Source organism: Megalobrama amblycephala, linkage group LG8, assembly GCF_018812025.1.
Source record: "Megalobrama amblycephala isolate DHTTF-2021 linkage group LG8, ASM1881202v1, whole genome shotgun sequence".
Taxonomy (NCBI): domain Eukaryota; kingdom Metazoa; phylum Chordata; class Actinopteri; order Cypriniformes; family Xenocyprididae; genus Megalobrama; species Megalobrama amblycephala.
In genome coordinates, this window is record NC_063051.1 from 17,061,427 (window position 1) to 17,076,662 (window position 15,236).

At 37.9% G+C, this 15,236-nt stretch overlaps 2 protein-coding genes across 2 annotated transcripts in view; both read left to right on the top strand.

Annotated features, from left to right (window-relative positions):
• The window catches only part of LOC125273905 (unconventional myosin-VIIa), a 35,296-nt gene extending 31,093 nt beyond the window's left edge, over nt 1-4,203 (top strand). Inside the window, exons 41-48 of the mRNA XM_048199707.1 lie at nt 800-913; nt 1,150-1,237; nt 1,358-1,467; nt 2,085-2,270; nt 2,381-2,497; nt 2,584-2,667; nt 2,823-2,942; nt 3,829-4,203. Of these exons, the coding sequence (XP_048055664.1) occupies nt 800-913; nt 1,150-1,237; nt 1,358-1,467; nt 2,085-2,270; nt 2,381-2,497; nt 2,584-2,667; nt 2,823-2,942; nt 3,829-3,918 (909 nt within the window). The 3' untranslated portion in view covers nt 3,919-4,203. The remainder of the gene's footprint in view (nt 1-799; nt 914-1,149; nt 1,238-1,357; nt 1,468-2,084; nt 2,271-2,380; nt 2,498-2,583; nt 2,668-2,822; nt 2,943-3,828) is intronic.
• A 113-nt stretch (nt 4,204-4,316) lies between these two features.
• Nucleotides 4,317-12,193, top strand: gpr17 (G protein-coupled receptor 17). The gene is made up of 2 exons (XM_048199710.1): nt 4,317-5,474; nt 10,598-12,193. The coding sequence occupies exon 2, from the start codon at nt 10,606-10,608 to the stop codon at nt 11,623-11,625; it is 1,020 nt and encodes a 339-aa protein (XP_048055667.1). The 5' UTR covers nt 4,317-5,474; nt 10,598-10,605; the 3' UTR covers nt 11,626-12,193.
• Nucleotides 12,194-15,236: the final 3,043 nt, after the last annotated feature.

Consider the following 15,236-nt stretch of genomic DNA (forward strand, 5'->3'; position numbering starts at 1 on the left):
GAATCCGATATTACAAAACCGATACCCGATTATGGAAAAATGCTTAAATATCGGGAAAAATATCGGTAAACAGATACATCGGTCGATCACTAGTTTCAATGGAGCTTCAGGGGGCTCTACAATAATGGTCTTATCTAGCGAAATGATCAGTCATTTAAGTATATCAAAAAATGATATACTTTTTAACCACAAATGATCATTTTGCACTAGCTCTGCGATGCGCAACACATTACGTAATCACGTTGGAAAGGTGACGTGACGTGAAGGGCGAAAATAATTTTTTTTAAGAAAATGACCAATCGTATCGCTAGATACCCGTTGTATCCTTTTGCTGTAAAACAATGGCATACAATGCAAAACATTCCTGATTGGTTTGTCGTTTTCAACACATTCTGACCGATGCTTTCAGGACTATCAAGTAATTTTTTTGCATTTTCAACAAAGCCTTGTGTATGTAAGCCAGCTAGATAACATTATTTTGGGGACAACCATGTGGACTGCATCACCAAAACTCAATATTTAAGTTTGAAAGTAGATATACAAGATAAATAAATGTAACATTTGCAGTGGCAATGCAGCACTGGGCTAAAATAGCAAGTGACTGTTCTGTCAACTGGCCTAAGACTCTCTCAACATAGTAGTTTGCGCCACAATAATTCTTGTAATGTTCAAAATGGTGAAAATAATAGCAGTTGAATAAACATAAAATCTACAGTGAATTTGCTGCCAATGCAAGTCATGCATCTTATTCATTAAATCAATCCAGTGTCCATGAAACTTTTTTTGCCCTTCTGCACAGGTTTTTGAGGTGGCAACCAACACCAAGATAAAAGACCTGGTCCAGACCATTGCTGCAAAACTCATGTTGTCCTCAGCTGATGGCTTTAGCATCTTCGTGAAAACTCCTGATAAGGTTTGTACCTAGGCTATCATGACTTATTACTAACAGCCATGGCTGTAACCTCATATTCAGAATCTTAAACCAATGGTTTAAGATCTGGTTATTAAAACACATATTGTTAAATCTCTATCTGATTATTGGGTGACAATAATAATCTGTCTACGATGCTCACGGCCCTGCCAACGATCCCATGTTCCTTTACTAATTCATTGCACACATGCTTTTGTCTGTCATTCTTTATCTGTCAGGTTCTAAGTCTGAATGAAACCGACTACTTCTTTGACAGCCTGAGACAGATTACTGATTGGTCCAAGAGAGCTAAGAGAGTAAATCAGGGTGAGTTTCAATTTAGGTGGAACCTTTATTAGGTGTTTTCTCTAGATCAAGTTATTCAGCAGTTATTCACCAGTCAGTCAAATTCAAAACTAATGTCTTTGCTGACACTGTTTTAAACAGCGGGTGGTCCAGTGAATGTGGCTTACACTGTTTTCTTTATGAGAAAACTATGGTTCAACATTAGCCCTGGGAAAGATGTGGAGGCGGATCTCATCTTCCATTACCCACAGGTACTGGCAGTCTGTGCCATCTTAATAATGTATGGAAAAATTCCCATGTAACTCTCTTGAAAGAACTTTATATTGGTAACTTTATAAGGTACACTAACATTCAAAAGTTGTTGGGTCAGTAACGTTTTTTAATACCTTTATTCAGCAAGGATGCATTAAATTGATCAAAAGAAACAGTAAATACATTTATAATTTTACAAAAGATTTCAGTTTCAAATAAATGCTGAACTTTCTATTCATTAAACAATTCTGAAAATATGTCATTGTTTGCACAAATAAATTAAGCAGTACAACTGTTCAACATTGATTATAATAAGAAATGTTTCTTGAGCACCAAATTAGCATATTCAGTGATTTCTGGAAGATCATGTGACACAGAAAACTGGAGTAATGATGCTAAAAATCCAGTCTATCTATACATTTAAATGTATTAAAATAGAAAATGTTAATATTGTATTAATATTTCACAATAATTCAATTTAAATTGTATTTTTGATCAAATAAATGCAGCCTTGGTGAGCATAAGAGACTTTCAAAAACATGAAAAAATCTTACCGACCCCAAACTTTTGATCGGTAGTGTATATTACATTTTTTTCCTTTTCTCACACTATTTAGGAGTTGCCGAAATACTTGAGAGGTTATCATCGTTGTACCAAAGAAGAAATGGTGGCGCTTGGTGCTCTCCTGTTCAGGGTGAAAGTGGACAATGATAAAACGCAGGTTCCCATGATTCCTAGGATGCTGAAAGACCTAGTGCCTAATGACCAGCTTAAAGCCATGTCTGCTGATGAATGGAAGAAGGTCAGTTCCAGTACACTGCTCTTCTAAGCATTGATATTTAAGAATGAATCCGGCGTATATGTAATATTATGTTTCTAAAGTGTTTCTTGTTCACAAACATTCCTCAACAGCACATTTTTGCTGAGTACAATAAGCAAGCGGGCACGACTGTGGAACAGGCAATGGTTGGCTTTTTGAAGATAGTCTATAAATGGCCTACATTTGGCTGTGCCTTTTTTGATGTGAAAGTAAGCAATTTGAGTCTGCATCACAGTAATAATTTTGCTAATATTGCTTTTAAAAACTGTATATAAGACGATGCTTCATATTACAGCAAACATCAGAGCCCAATTTCCCTGACATCGTGAGGATTGCCATCAGTAAACAGGGCGTCTCTATCATTCACCCCAAAACAAAGGTATCTTCAACTGATAACTCTTTTAAACAAACATTTTCTTCTAAAGAAAAAATGCGTGAGAACTTAAAATCTACATCCCTGTAAGCTTGAAAGGAAATAATTCGGTCTCCAGCTTTGATTTTTGTTGGACTAATTGAATTCTACTTGTGTTTAAGGACATTCTGGCTGTGCATCCATACAACAAGATTGCAAACTGGTGCAGTGGAAGCACATACTTCCACATGACTGTAGGAAACCTTGTGAAAGGGAACAAAATCCTGTGTGAAACTTCCCTGGTAAGTGACAAAGATGTTGCTTACTCCAGCCAAAGAAATTGGGCCTTATTATACACCTAGCACAATGCGGGGCCAGGCACGACAAAAGTGTTTTTTGCTAGTTTCAGCCCAGCACAGTTACCATTTTCACGTCCTGTGCCACATTGTTTAAAATAGCAAATCCATTTGTGCTCCCATGGGCGTGCTGGTCTGAAAACGAGGTGTGTTCAGGTGCATTGTTGGCGCGTTGCTATTCTAAAGCAACTGAAATAGACTGTGCCATTGACCAACTGAAACCTGGTCTAAAGTCAATGCGCAATATTTGTTTTGTTATTTAAAGAGCGCGTTAGTAATGTGCGCCTGTATGCGGTTGCACGACGCACGTTCGCTCTGCTTATTACACACACAGGGACATGCAGCAGTACGCAAACATGCCAAATATTAAAAATAAAAGGATTACAATGCAAAAGACTATTATTGTGTGCATAAAGATAAAAATGCTTTGGTGGAATCCGGCTTGTCCCAGATGGTCTGCTCGCGCGCTTTAACCTCGCGCACGAGCAGATCCGTTTCCTCGCTAGAGAAGCGTTCAGTTTTCCGCTTGCAAATTCCGGCATGTAAATAGCGAATTCGCCATGGCGCAAGCACAGTTGGCTTTTAAAGGGAATGGGAGATGAAACTCTGATTGGTTTATTTCATGTTACGCCCAAAACAGTTTCAGACCATGCGCCTGACACACCAACTGTTTTTTCTGTCGTTAAACTATCAAAAGTGGATTTGGACACACGCTAAGTGCACTTGCGCCGTGCACTTTAGACCATGCCCTTAGATTGTTAAAATAGGACCAATTGTCTGCCATTTTATTAATTTTTCAGATCTCAAAATAACTGAATTCTGTGTTCATTAGGGTTATAAAATGGATGACCTGCTGACTTCCTACGTCAACATGTATCTTAATGAGAGGAAAGGACAAAGACGAAATCAACACTATGACTAAAGATAACAGAACAGCAATGAGTTTACTCTGCCTTTCTTTAAGGCCACACAATCAAATTTTTGAAAAACATAGCCAATGAGGAATACTCTGTTTATTAATTTATCATACTGAATATTTGTCTGATTTTATTTTTCACTGTGATATGCTATATCTTGCAAAATGTGTGATGTGCCTAGTTTTTCTTAATATGATGTCAGAATATGTGAAAAAGTCTGTAATTTCAGTTTGTTTACCGGTTCACTAATATTTAATGATATAAATAAATCATTATGGTCTTTAAATCATTCTATGTTTTTGATGTATTTCAAGTTTTTTAAGTAAAATTGTCAAAATAAATGACTATGAGGCATAACTCCCACCATTGTACATTTTTATTACCCACCATAGAGGCACAGATGTCTTCTGGGTTTTGGTTCAAAAATGGAATTACATCAGCCTATTGCTTGTGTTGTTTTGTCATGTTTAAAAACAAACTGTTTTAGCTCTTGAATCTGACAGAAGACGAGTTCTTCTCTGGTTAACAGTCATGCTACACTGTGTTTTGCCCCAGGGCAACAAAGTCTTGAAGGGCAGCATATAATGAGACTTGGAGACGTCCCAATTAAGACTTGGCACTATATTATTTAGCCTATTCTGGTAAACTAAATAGTGGACGCATTCAGTAAAGTGAACTATATTAGCATATCGTTGAAGACTGGCCCAAACAGAAGAAAAAGAGATGATGTGTGTCCTACACAGCTGTGATCTCCCAGAATGAAAGACAGATTATAGCTCTCGCTGTTTGCTTGGGGCTCCACATCTGTCTGAGCATCACATGGTCTTATTTCTGCTCTCTGCTGCCCCAGTGTATGATGCCCCAACAGTCCACAGCAGGGACCCAAAGAACAAGGAGCCCAGTCTGTTATTCTCTGTCCCTCTTGCCCTTGTGTTTTCTGCTCAAATTTCTTCTCACTCATTCTCTGAGTTCCAAGGGGCCTCGTCTGTCTGGCTTTCAACAGTCCGCAATGGATAACCTCTTGTCTTTATTCATAAACTGTCCCATTAAATGCTCAGTTCATCTTCTGTTTATTGATATGGTTGAAGGCGGGGGGGGGGATTCAGGGGGGTTTCTAACCTAAAGGCACGCAAGTCCCCGTTCCCATGGTACCCCACCGGCTCCACATTGGGACCGAGGCATGCCATTATTCTCCCCCTGTCGAAATGTGCCGCTTCTTCTGACTCGGGTTATTGTGGAGCGCACAAGTGGCCCTCAGAAGAAAATAGCATTGCAAAGAAAGGCTGAGGTCAAGGGTCACATTAGAGCCTTCCCATCGCGAACTGCGTTTTGTGATCAAATTTGTTGGCTACACAAAAAGAGCCAGTCGTATCTCAAATACAGCTCAGCCTAAGAGAGTAGAGTCTCAACTCTATTAAACTCCACTGCCTCCGAACAGAAGCTGCTGGTTTGCTTTGGCTTTTCAGCCAGCTGTAAGAACGTCCAGGCAGCAGAACTCCCTCTCCTTTGCTCTACTCGACTCCTTCACTACTGCACGGGCTGTTGAGGGATCAACACTCTGGTGAGTCTCTCATAGACCTAATTCTTTTATAAACTTCATACTTTCTCTCAGTGTCTGCTGTCTAGTTCAGTTTTTTTATAGAATGACTAATGTTTTCCTAGTTGAAGTGCAAGCCATTTAAACTATTTATTTGATGCATTTTATATTTTTTTTTAATGGTTTTTATTACTATTTTTATAGAATTATTATATTGTGCTTTTCCAGTCTAAGTGCATGCCATTTAAATTTTTTTTTTTTATATATATTTTTATAGAATTACCGTTTTCCTAGTTTAAATGTATGCCAGGAACTACTTTTTTTTTTTTTTTTAGAGAGAAAGTATGTTCATAGTAGACTTAATCGAGGCAATTTTATTTATTCTAAGGTAAGTTTATTTTGGTTAGAGAGTATAAAGTCCCTAAAAGGTCATTGCCAAGATTAGCTTTGCTTAAACAACAAAAAAACAGTCAAAATCACTTCAGGGGATCAAGATAAAAAAATTTAATAGGAAATGTACTGCATTTGCTTTCATGTGCTCATATTTCATGTGTTTGTGTAATACTGTAATCATGTAATATTGTAAAAAAAAATAGCTGTGTTTCACCTTGAGTTTCTGTAAGCATGTTGGTCCACATTGAGTTGCAGTTTAGCTTTAGTTAATCTGCAGTGCGCCTCATGCCTGTGATTACTTCTGCTTCTTTTGTGGATGTAGTATAGGAGTATTAGTGTCACATTGCAACCCCAGCTTGACCCCCACTTATTTCTTTAACACAAAAGTGATTTTGTATTGTTGGCAGCCTGTGGAGGTGCCTTGTTCTGCAGGGCTTTCGGTTTTGGAGCATGTTTTCCAAGACAACCACGGAACACTTGGCTGGTGCTGCTGGACTACATTTTTTCATTAGAAATTCCCATATTTTATAAATGTGTTTTTCCTGGACCACACAGTATAGTTTTAAACCACACACCAGAAAACTACCAGAGCCATCTATTAACATCTGCATTTCTCAATCGCAATCACGCCTTTTTGTCTCTAAGCTCTAGTTTAGGACAATTTTTTGTTTTGTGGTACTCTACTTTTATCTGTTTAAATTACTTGAGGGTTTGGCATGTTCTGGGACTTGAGGATTTTCCTCCCCCTCAGTTACAAATGCACTTTCCTATTGCAGGATCTTGAGACAATCCTTTGTACTATACACACCCACTTCGTGTTTGTCTGTACTGATCTGAAAATATTGATAAAGTGTCTCCCTATTATTACAACTCCAGTGAGAGGTTATTGTGTTTTGGTAGCTGATTTTTTTTGCACATCATTGAAATGGAAAAAGATACATTTAAGTGTTCCAAAGGGTGTGGAACTCAAGTATAATATGAAATTGTTTTCCTTTCAGTAAAATATTTCCGGTATTTATAAATTCAGTAGGTCCACTCTATGTTTTAAATATTATCTTTAAATCAAACCCTGACCTTGCATTTGGACTGAGTCAAAGAACAATTTATCGTTATAATCATTTTCTCTTTTTGTTTTTTTCAAATTTTTATTTGGAAGACAATAGTTTTTCAGATTTTTTTTAGCAGTAAAGCAGATTTGTTCAAATATTGTTCTCAGAATTTTTTTCTCAAGGATTTCCTTATAAGGCATATTTTCTTAATTGTGATATTAAGACAATTGTGACCTTATGCACCCCAATTAATTTTAATTCAGAAATTAAAAACATCATTGAACATGTGTATTAAAGTGTTAGTCCACCCAAAAATGAAAGTTCTGTCATTAATTACTCACCCTCATGTCGTTCCACACCCTTAAGACTTTCGTTCATCTTCTGAATGCAAATCTTTTTGATGAAATCTGAGAGCTTTCTGTCCCTCCAGACAGCTACATAACTACCAATGTGATGCTTCAAAAAGTTCATAAAGAGATTGCAAAACTAATCCATATGAATTGAGTGGTTTAGTCCAAATTTTCTGAAGAGACACGATCGCTTTTTATGATGAACAGATTTAGGCCATGTCCACACATATTTTTTCAATTGAAAACGCATATTTCCCTCTTAGTTTTGGCCTTCTGTCCACACTTAGCGTTTTTGTCAAGGAAAACTGAGCTTTTTGAAAACACTTTCCAAAGTGGATAAATTTCTGTTTTCGCGTTGTAGTGTGGATGCTGAAAATTGAGGTATTTGAAAACAATGACGCATGTTTAGTCATGTGACACATATTGTATGGATATCTATATACCGAGCCTGCATTTTTGTGGCTGCTATTTACTGTAACAGTGCTCCTTTATAGAACTCGTATTACATTCCTGCAAAGATGACAGAATTTACTAACTTTTGTTGTCCTGCACTGCAAAACATGATGATAGCTGCGCTTTAAACCTTGCAAGTTTGGGTGTAACCTGGACACAACAGTGAATGATGTGATCATATGCTGATAAAATCAGTATGTCAAAAGAATAGCATGTAAACTTCATTAAATCTGCCCTCTCTCCATCGTCGCGCTTTTAGTATGTTTTACGCATGCGCAGTAAGGGGATTTAAGCGTTTCAGTGTGGATGAGCAACTTTTGAAAAACGCTTGAAAACGCTTGTGTGGATGGGCAGCATTTTTAAATGAAAACTCAGTTTTCAAATGTCTCCGTAGCCTTAATTTAGGCTATTTCTCACATAAACAGAAGCTCAACCGAACCTGAATGACACACGAAAGCAAACTTCTTCTGGAAGCTCAAACGTGCTGTGTAACCAAAGAGGTTCATTCTCGTGTGTTGCACAGCATGTTTGAGCTTACGGAAGAGCTTTGTTCTCGCGGTGAGTAATTAATTATAGAATTTTAATTTTAACTAACCCTTTAAGTCATTGTAAGTCATCGTATGAAATGCATTTTTAAATAGATCCTGACAAAAAACAAGCATAATGTCATTCACCCTCTATAAATTTATTGAAACATCAACCATATGCAATATTCATACTCAACAAGATTTAAAAAAAAATATCCATATTGCCAGCTATAGCTCATGTAGTAACCTATACGTTGAACCTTTCTTAAAAAGGTCTTCATCTCATCCATGCAGATGCTTCATTTGGCCTGATTATTAATAGAGCAACTGTTTGAGCTTGCTCATTGAATATGAAGCAAGCTGCCCTATGTACGCCAATGATTTGACAAACAAGAATGCCATGAGGACAGCTGGGTCAGACTGTAAGCAGATAGCTGGGAGTGACTCTGGGGTCTCATGACAAAGGTGTGGCCACCGGATGCACTAGCACCTTCATGCAGCGTGTGCGGAGGTGCAACTGCCCTGCAGGGACATCTGCTCCTGACTCCGAGACACACAAATATCCAAGTAGCTGAATTGCTGCCAAACAGCCTGACAGCTGTAACTTATTGGAGGATAAATATTTACTGCGGCTGTACTAAAAAGTATTACTTGGTGTATCACTGGTGTGTCCTTTGCTCCATTTTCGTAAACATATTTTGAAGACAGGGGAGTTTGGAAACATATTCCCAAAGGCAGATTTAAACTGCTCTTTTCTCAGTTTTTAATACATTTTGATTTCTTATAGCAAAAATGAAAAGCTAAAATGTGCCATATGTTGAGTTAGATGTGTGATGGAAGTGTGCCCCAAACGTGCATTTTTGTTGATTTATCAGTTTTTGATTTTTCTTGTAGAAATCATAGGTACACACTATTTTTCAAGTTCAAGTCCACCGAAGTTAATCTACTATGGCTGAATCCCTAATGGCACCCTAAACCCTCACGGTCTTCCTCTGAGTCTGCACTTTTGTGACGCAATGCCGCTTTGACTGCCGGGTAAATTCCTCTGCGTAGCTCACAAACTTGCGGGCGCAGCTGGCATGCGCATCGGGGGCGCTCACGAGAACTCTTCTGAAACCTAAAATGATGAATGGGACACTCTACGGTCTCATGGACTTAACGGACATGCACGCGGCAGCCATTGTCCACAAGACTGAAAGTGCATAGCAGTGTGCCATTTGGGATTCAGCCTAACTCCCCTGACTGCTTTGCCGGACAAAATGGCAGATTTGGTGTTATGATTGGTTAGATCGCCTGTCAATCAAACTCCTGGTGAAGGGTCAAGCTGCGTATAAATATGAAATTCAGATTTGAAATGTTCCACTAGAGCAGAAGACATTATTTATTTAATTATATAGATACGTTTTATTTAATTTTATATTTTATATTGACCTACCGTTCAAAATGATTTTGAAAGAATTTGATCAAATATGCAGTAAAAAAGTAGAACTGTGAATTATTATTATTAGAATTTAAAATAACTGCTTTCCATTTTAATATTAAAATGTAATTTATTGCTGTGATGGCAAAGCTGAATTTTCATCATTGTTACTCCAGTCTTAAAGGGATAGTTAACCCAAAAATGAAAATTCTGTCATCATTTACTTACCCTCAAGTTGTACCAAGCAGATCTCGCCCCCATTGACTACCATAGTATTTTTTTTTTCTTCTTACTATGGTAGTCAATAGGGGGCGAGATCTGCTTGGTTACAAACATTCTTACAAGTATCTTCCTTTGTGTTCAGCAGAACAAAGAAATGTATACAGGTTTGGAACAACTTGAGGGGGTGTAAATGACACAATTTTCATTTTTGGATGATCTATCCCTTTAAGTGTCACATGATCCTTCAGAAATCATTCTAATAATATTTTTTTGAACTACTGTTCAAAATGCTTTTGAAAGCAGCCTCACCAAGGCTGCATTTATTTGATTAAAATGCAGTAAAAAAAAAAAAAGTAAAATTATGAATTATTACAATTTAAAATAACTGGACGTTATCTGTGCCTTGGTGGAAGAGTGAAGTAACATCTCATAGCAAGAACTAGCAAATCTGCTGCAGTCCATGAAGATGAGATGCACTGTGTGACTTAAAGTAGCTGATAGATAGATAGATAGATAGATAGATAGATAGATAGATAGATAGATAGATAGATAGATAGATAGATAGATAGATAGATAGATAGATAGATAGATAGATATTGTTTTTGTTCAGGTACTCATTATTACATTTCTGTTCATCAAATGTCTGAAATTTGTTCAGTTAAATAAAAAAGTTATGTTACTTTATACAAATGAATTAAAAATAAAATAAATTTTTCTTTTCCTGTTTTTACAGTTACAAAGATGGAGTTCCCCCTTACAGAACTTCCCACCTTGCTGCCCAATCGATCCATGGAGAGCTGTCCACCTGTGGACAATACAGTGGAGAATATGATCTTTGGATTGTACTACATCATAGTTTTCCTTCTTGCGCTGAACGGCAATAGCCTTGCCCTGTGGATCTTCGCCCGCCAGAGAGGCAACTCTTCTCCAGCCAATGTCTTCCTGCTCCATCTCGCTGTGGCTGACCTGTTTTACATCTTCGTTTTGCCACTCAGGGCCACTTATCATTTAACAGGGGGGCATTGGCCATTTGGCGAAATCCCCTGCCGTCTCGCAGGCTTCTTCTTTTATGTCAACATGTATGCCAGTTTGTACTTCCTGGCCTGTGTTGCAGGCGACAGATACCTCGCCGTGGTACACGCCGTACGTTCCCTCAAGATCAGACACCCTCGTTACGCTCACATCACCAGTTTTGCGCTTTGGGCTTTGGTGATAGTGTCTATGGCGCCCCTACTGGTCACCAAGCAGACCGCAGAAATCAATGGCTCTACCGTATGCTTGCAGCTGTACAGAGAAAAGGCCTCACGACGTGCTCTCGTCTCCCTCGCTGTAGCCTTCATGCCGCCTTTCATTGCCACCCTTTCTTGCTACCTGCTAATTGTGCATAGTCTGAGAAAAGGTTCGAGGCTAGAACCGGCGCTGAAACTCCGAGCTCTACGCACGATCGGTCTGGTCATGCTCATCTACATAGTATGCTTTTTGCCCTATCACTTAAGCCGTGCAACCTTCATCTTGGGTTACGGACACCCAGACCTATCCTGCCAAATCAAAAGAGGGCTAGCCCTGGCTAACCGTCTTACTTCCTCTTTAACTTGCCTGAATGGGGCTTTGGATCCACTGGTCTACCTGTTCGCAGCTGAGAAGTTCAGGGGAAGTGTTCGCAGGCTTTTCTGCAGAGACAAATCAGGGGGGTCCGGCGCTACAAGTGGGGACCTGAAAGGTACACATGAGAGCTCTATGAGTGCAAAGTCTGAGTTCTGAGCAAACAATTGAATATTTTTCATCAGTTTAAGTGATTCAGCCCACACTTCCTGATCATGTATGGTCAATTAAAGGTCAGGAACTTCAAACAGCCTCATGTATCACCAAGCATGTTATTTGGGCATGTTAAAGTGAAAGTTATTTGGGACGGTACTAGTGACTGTTATGTATCAGTCAGTTGTCAAATCACAACTGAGATAAGACTCCATCAAGTTTTAAGAAGGCATAACTTATGTATAAGTCTGTGTGCTGCCTTTTAAAAATTAATGTTGTCTTCATTAGCATATTACCTGTTTGCTAATGACATGCTTTGACTCGTTCTTTGTAAACTGTAAGCACTTTCTTAGTGCACATTCTTAATGAAATCAGTGTGAAGCTAATGAATTCATACTTGGTATCAAAACGACACTTATAAGTAAGCAATAAGGTACAAGAGGCTGTGCTTCACGTCATGCCTAACAACGCCCTTCAGTCGTGACTTATTCATGATTACAGCACTAGCCTTGAGTACCTTATTGCTTTTATAAAACGGTTACACACAATACAAATATTAAAGCCAGAAATATGTATCAATGCAACTTTCATGAAGTAAACTTTTTCTAAAAGTCTTCCTTCTACCAGAGAAAATGTCCCTGACTGTTAACAGCAACAGAAGTTATACATTTTCACGCCATTAGATGGCGGCAAAGACTGTCTTTATGAGTGAGTCAGTCAGTAGCGAAGACTTTTACATTGAAAAGACTGAATTGTTGTGAACACGGAACAAGACGCAACTGACAAATGCTTTGACTAGTGCTGTCAGTCACGGGAAAACCCCTTAACTGTTAAAAGGACACGATAATACATCGGACATTTAAACAGATCTTTTATTATGAACATAGGACTGACCTGAAGGAAAATGCTAAATCTGAATGCAGGTAATAAGCTCGCTCACTCAATCTTTTTCTGACAACACTTTTCTACATAGTACAGTAAGCTTCAATGAACAATATAAAATGAGAACATACAGTTTACGTTGTTAAGAGTGGTTGCTAAGGGTGTTGTGTAGTGATACAGAACCGTTGGGTGAAGCGGTCATAGCCGTATTATCGTGAATAAAACACAGCTGTCGACCATCAAAATCAAGGATAGGAACTAACCGTTTTATAATAATTTTTAATGGTCCTCGGGGGGATTTTCTGGATATAGCACTCTCAAGCTGTGGTAAGAATGTGCGAAGGGTAACAAACCAGTGAGGAGTTGAAATGAATACTACTATTTACATTCCTTGACAGCTACTTGTTACTTTGACTATTTAGATGCTTGTGCACTTCACACTATATAGTCATTTAATTTTCTTAATGTACCTTTTAATGTTTTAAGGTATTTACATATTTTTTGATGGCATGAAATACTTGTTTTGTTTTCACTTGTTCAAATGAAGTTGATATGCATCCTTATTTATATGATTTTAATTACTGTAACCAATGGTAATGGTAAATATATATTTTATTTTTGTGGTTATTATACTTATATCATTAATTTTTCTGTATTTCTTAAGTAAAATTCACCCATGAATCAATTTGTAAATGCATTTAAGTCAACTCAATAAATGTAAATAAATTTAACCTCAAATGGTTATCAGTGTTTTTTATATACATATATAGGCATCAGATGCATTTTGGTGATTACACTTACAATACACCCCTCCCCCCATTCTCACCATCACTGCCACCAAAGTAACAAAGAACATTGTACATACAGCTCCAATTAGTCTTTATAACTCTTGACATTTGAGTATCATCTCATGTGACAGCTGCTAATGACAATAGACAGAGTCTTGTGAAAACGTACTTTATCTATTATATGCATCGCACACGCTCTGTCCCACCACACTGTGGCCGTCACTGCTGAGCTCTTATTGACAGTAGAATATAACCGCATGCGAGTGTGCATATGTGAGAAAGACACAAGATGGAAACCACCAGGCTGAAGTGACTGTGGCACTATTCAGGTTCTCTTTTCACATCATGTGACTCATAAACTGTGAGCTGTCAGCAGATTATTTTCTCTCTCTCTCTCTCTCTCTCTCTCTCTCTCTCTGTCTGACTTTCTCGCTTTCTGTCTCTCTCTGTCTTTGCTTCTCTTTCCTCATTTTTGTGCAAGGTTTCCTGTCCATTAACATAACATGGCATCTTCAGTGAGTGAGAGAGAGAGGAAGGGGAGGACTGTAATGTGTGTGCAGTGTATATTACTCAGGATTACTCAAGAGTACCTGGAAGTACATTCCCCAAAACAACACATAACAAAACAAAACAAACATAAACAAAACAAAATGAAACAAAAACATTTCAATTTGAAAACTTTCTTTCAAAAGAGGTTTAGCAGGAAGTTTAATACCTGGCAGTACGATCACAAAACAAAACCGTTACACTTTATTTTAAGGTGTCCTTATTATAGTGTAATTATACATTTAAGTACTGAGTAATATTAATTAACTACATGTACTTACTATAGGGTTAGGATTAAGTTTGGTTTAGGGTTAGCTGCATGTAATGATGCATATTTTTTTAGTTGTTACCTCGATGGTAACTACATGTAACATTAAAGGACACAAAGTGAAAAGGACACTTAAAATAAAGTGTTACCAACAAAACAGAACTTAGTTACACTTTATTTTATGGTGTCCAAGTTACAGTGTAAGTATGCATTTAAGTACTGTGTAATAATCCTGCTATAGGGTTAGGGTTGGGGAATTGGTTTAGGGTTAGTTGCATGTAATTATGCATAATTTATAGTTATTACTAACTATGTAACGTGTAACAAGGACACCGTAAAAAAAAAAAAAGTGTTACTCAAAACTTTTCCACTTCCGAAGCTATGCAAATTTATGCCATGCAAAATTTAAGACGTTATTTACTGATAATCTCTTTCCCCATGCAGCTTTCAAACCTCATTCAAGTTTATGTATATTCAAACATGGCAAGTCAATTTATTTTATTCTCATGTATCTTGCATTTGCATGGAAAATTGCAGCTTGAACATCTAGCCTAATGTCTCTTTTTTGTTGTTCGACAAAGGATTTGAAACAATATGATGAAATGACGGAATTTTCATATTGGAGCAACTGTCCCTTTAAATAATGCAAATATTGTACTTTCAGGGGTACAACAGCATGTCACTGGGGAAGTAACCTTAAAAGGACACCTTTGTACCTTACCTTCCCCTGAAAGGTGAAATTAGTTCCTTAGAGTAGTAATAAGTATCCTTACAGTACTACCAAAGACTACAGAATAACACGAGAGGCCTCACATGTATCGTTTTGAATGGGAGAAAGCGCAAAGCGCAATATGGCGGAATAAGTCCCGCCTTCTAAATAAGAGCCAATCGATGATTGGTAAAGTCAGTGAGTCACTGCAGCGGCCGTCAGAAGCTCCGGTTCTTATAGAAACAGTCAGATGCGCGCTTCCTATAGAGACGCGCATTTAGGACTGCGTATGCGCATTAGCTTGATCCAGCCTGAAAAATACAGTGTTTTTGTCATAATTCAAGCATTTAGAAACAAAATTTATGAGACAGTTGATGCCAGATTTCATTGGTGATTTCAAATATGAAATTTAATCGAAAGCCTG

Coding starts and splice junctions, on each gene's coding strand:
- gpr17 (XM_048199710.1), top strand. CDS start 10,606: ATGGAGTTCCCCCTTACAGAACTTCCCACCTTGCTGCCCAATCGATCC.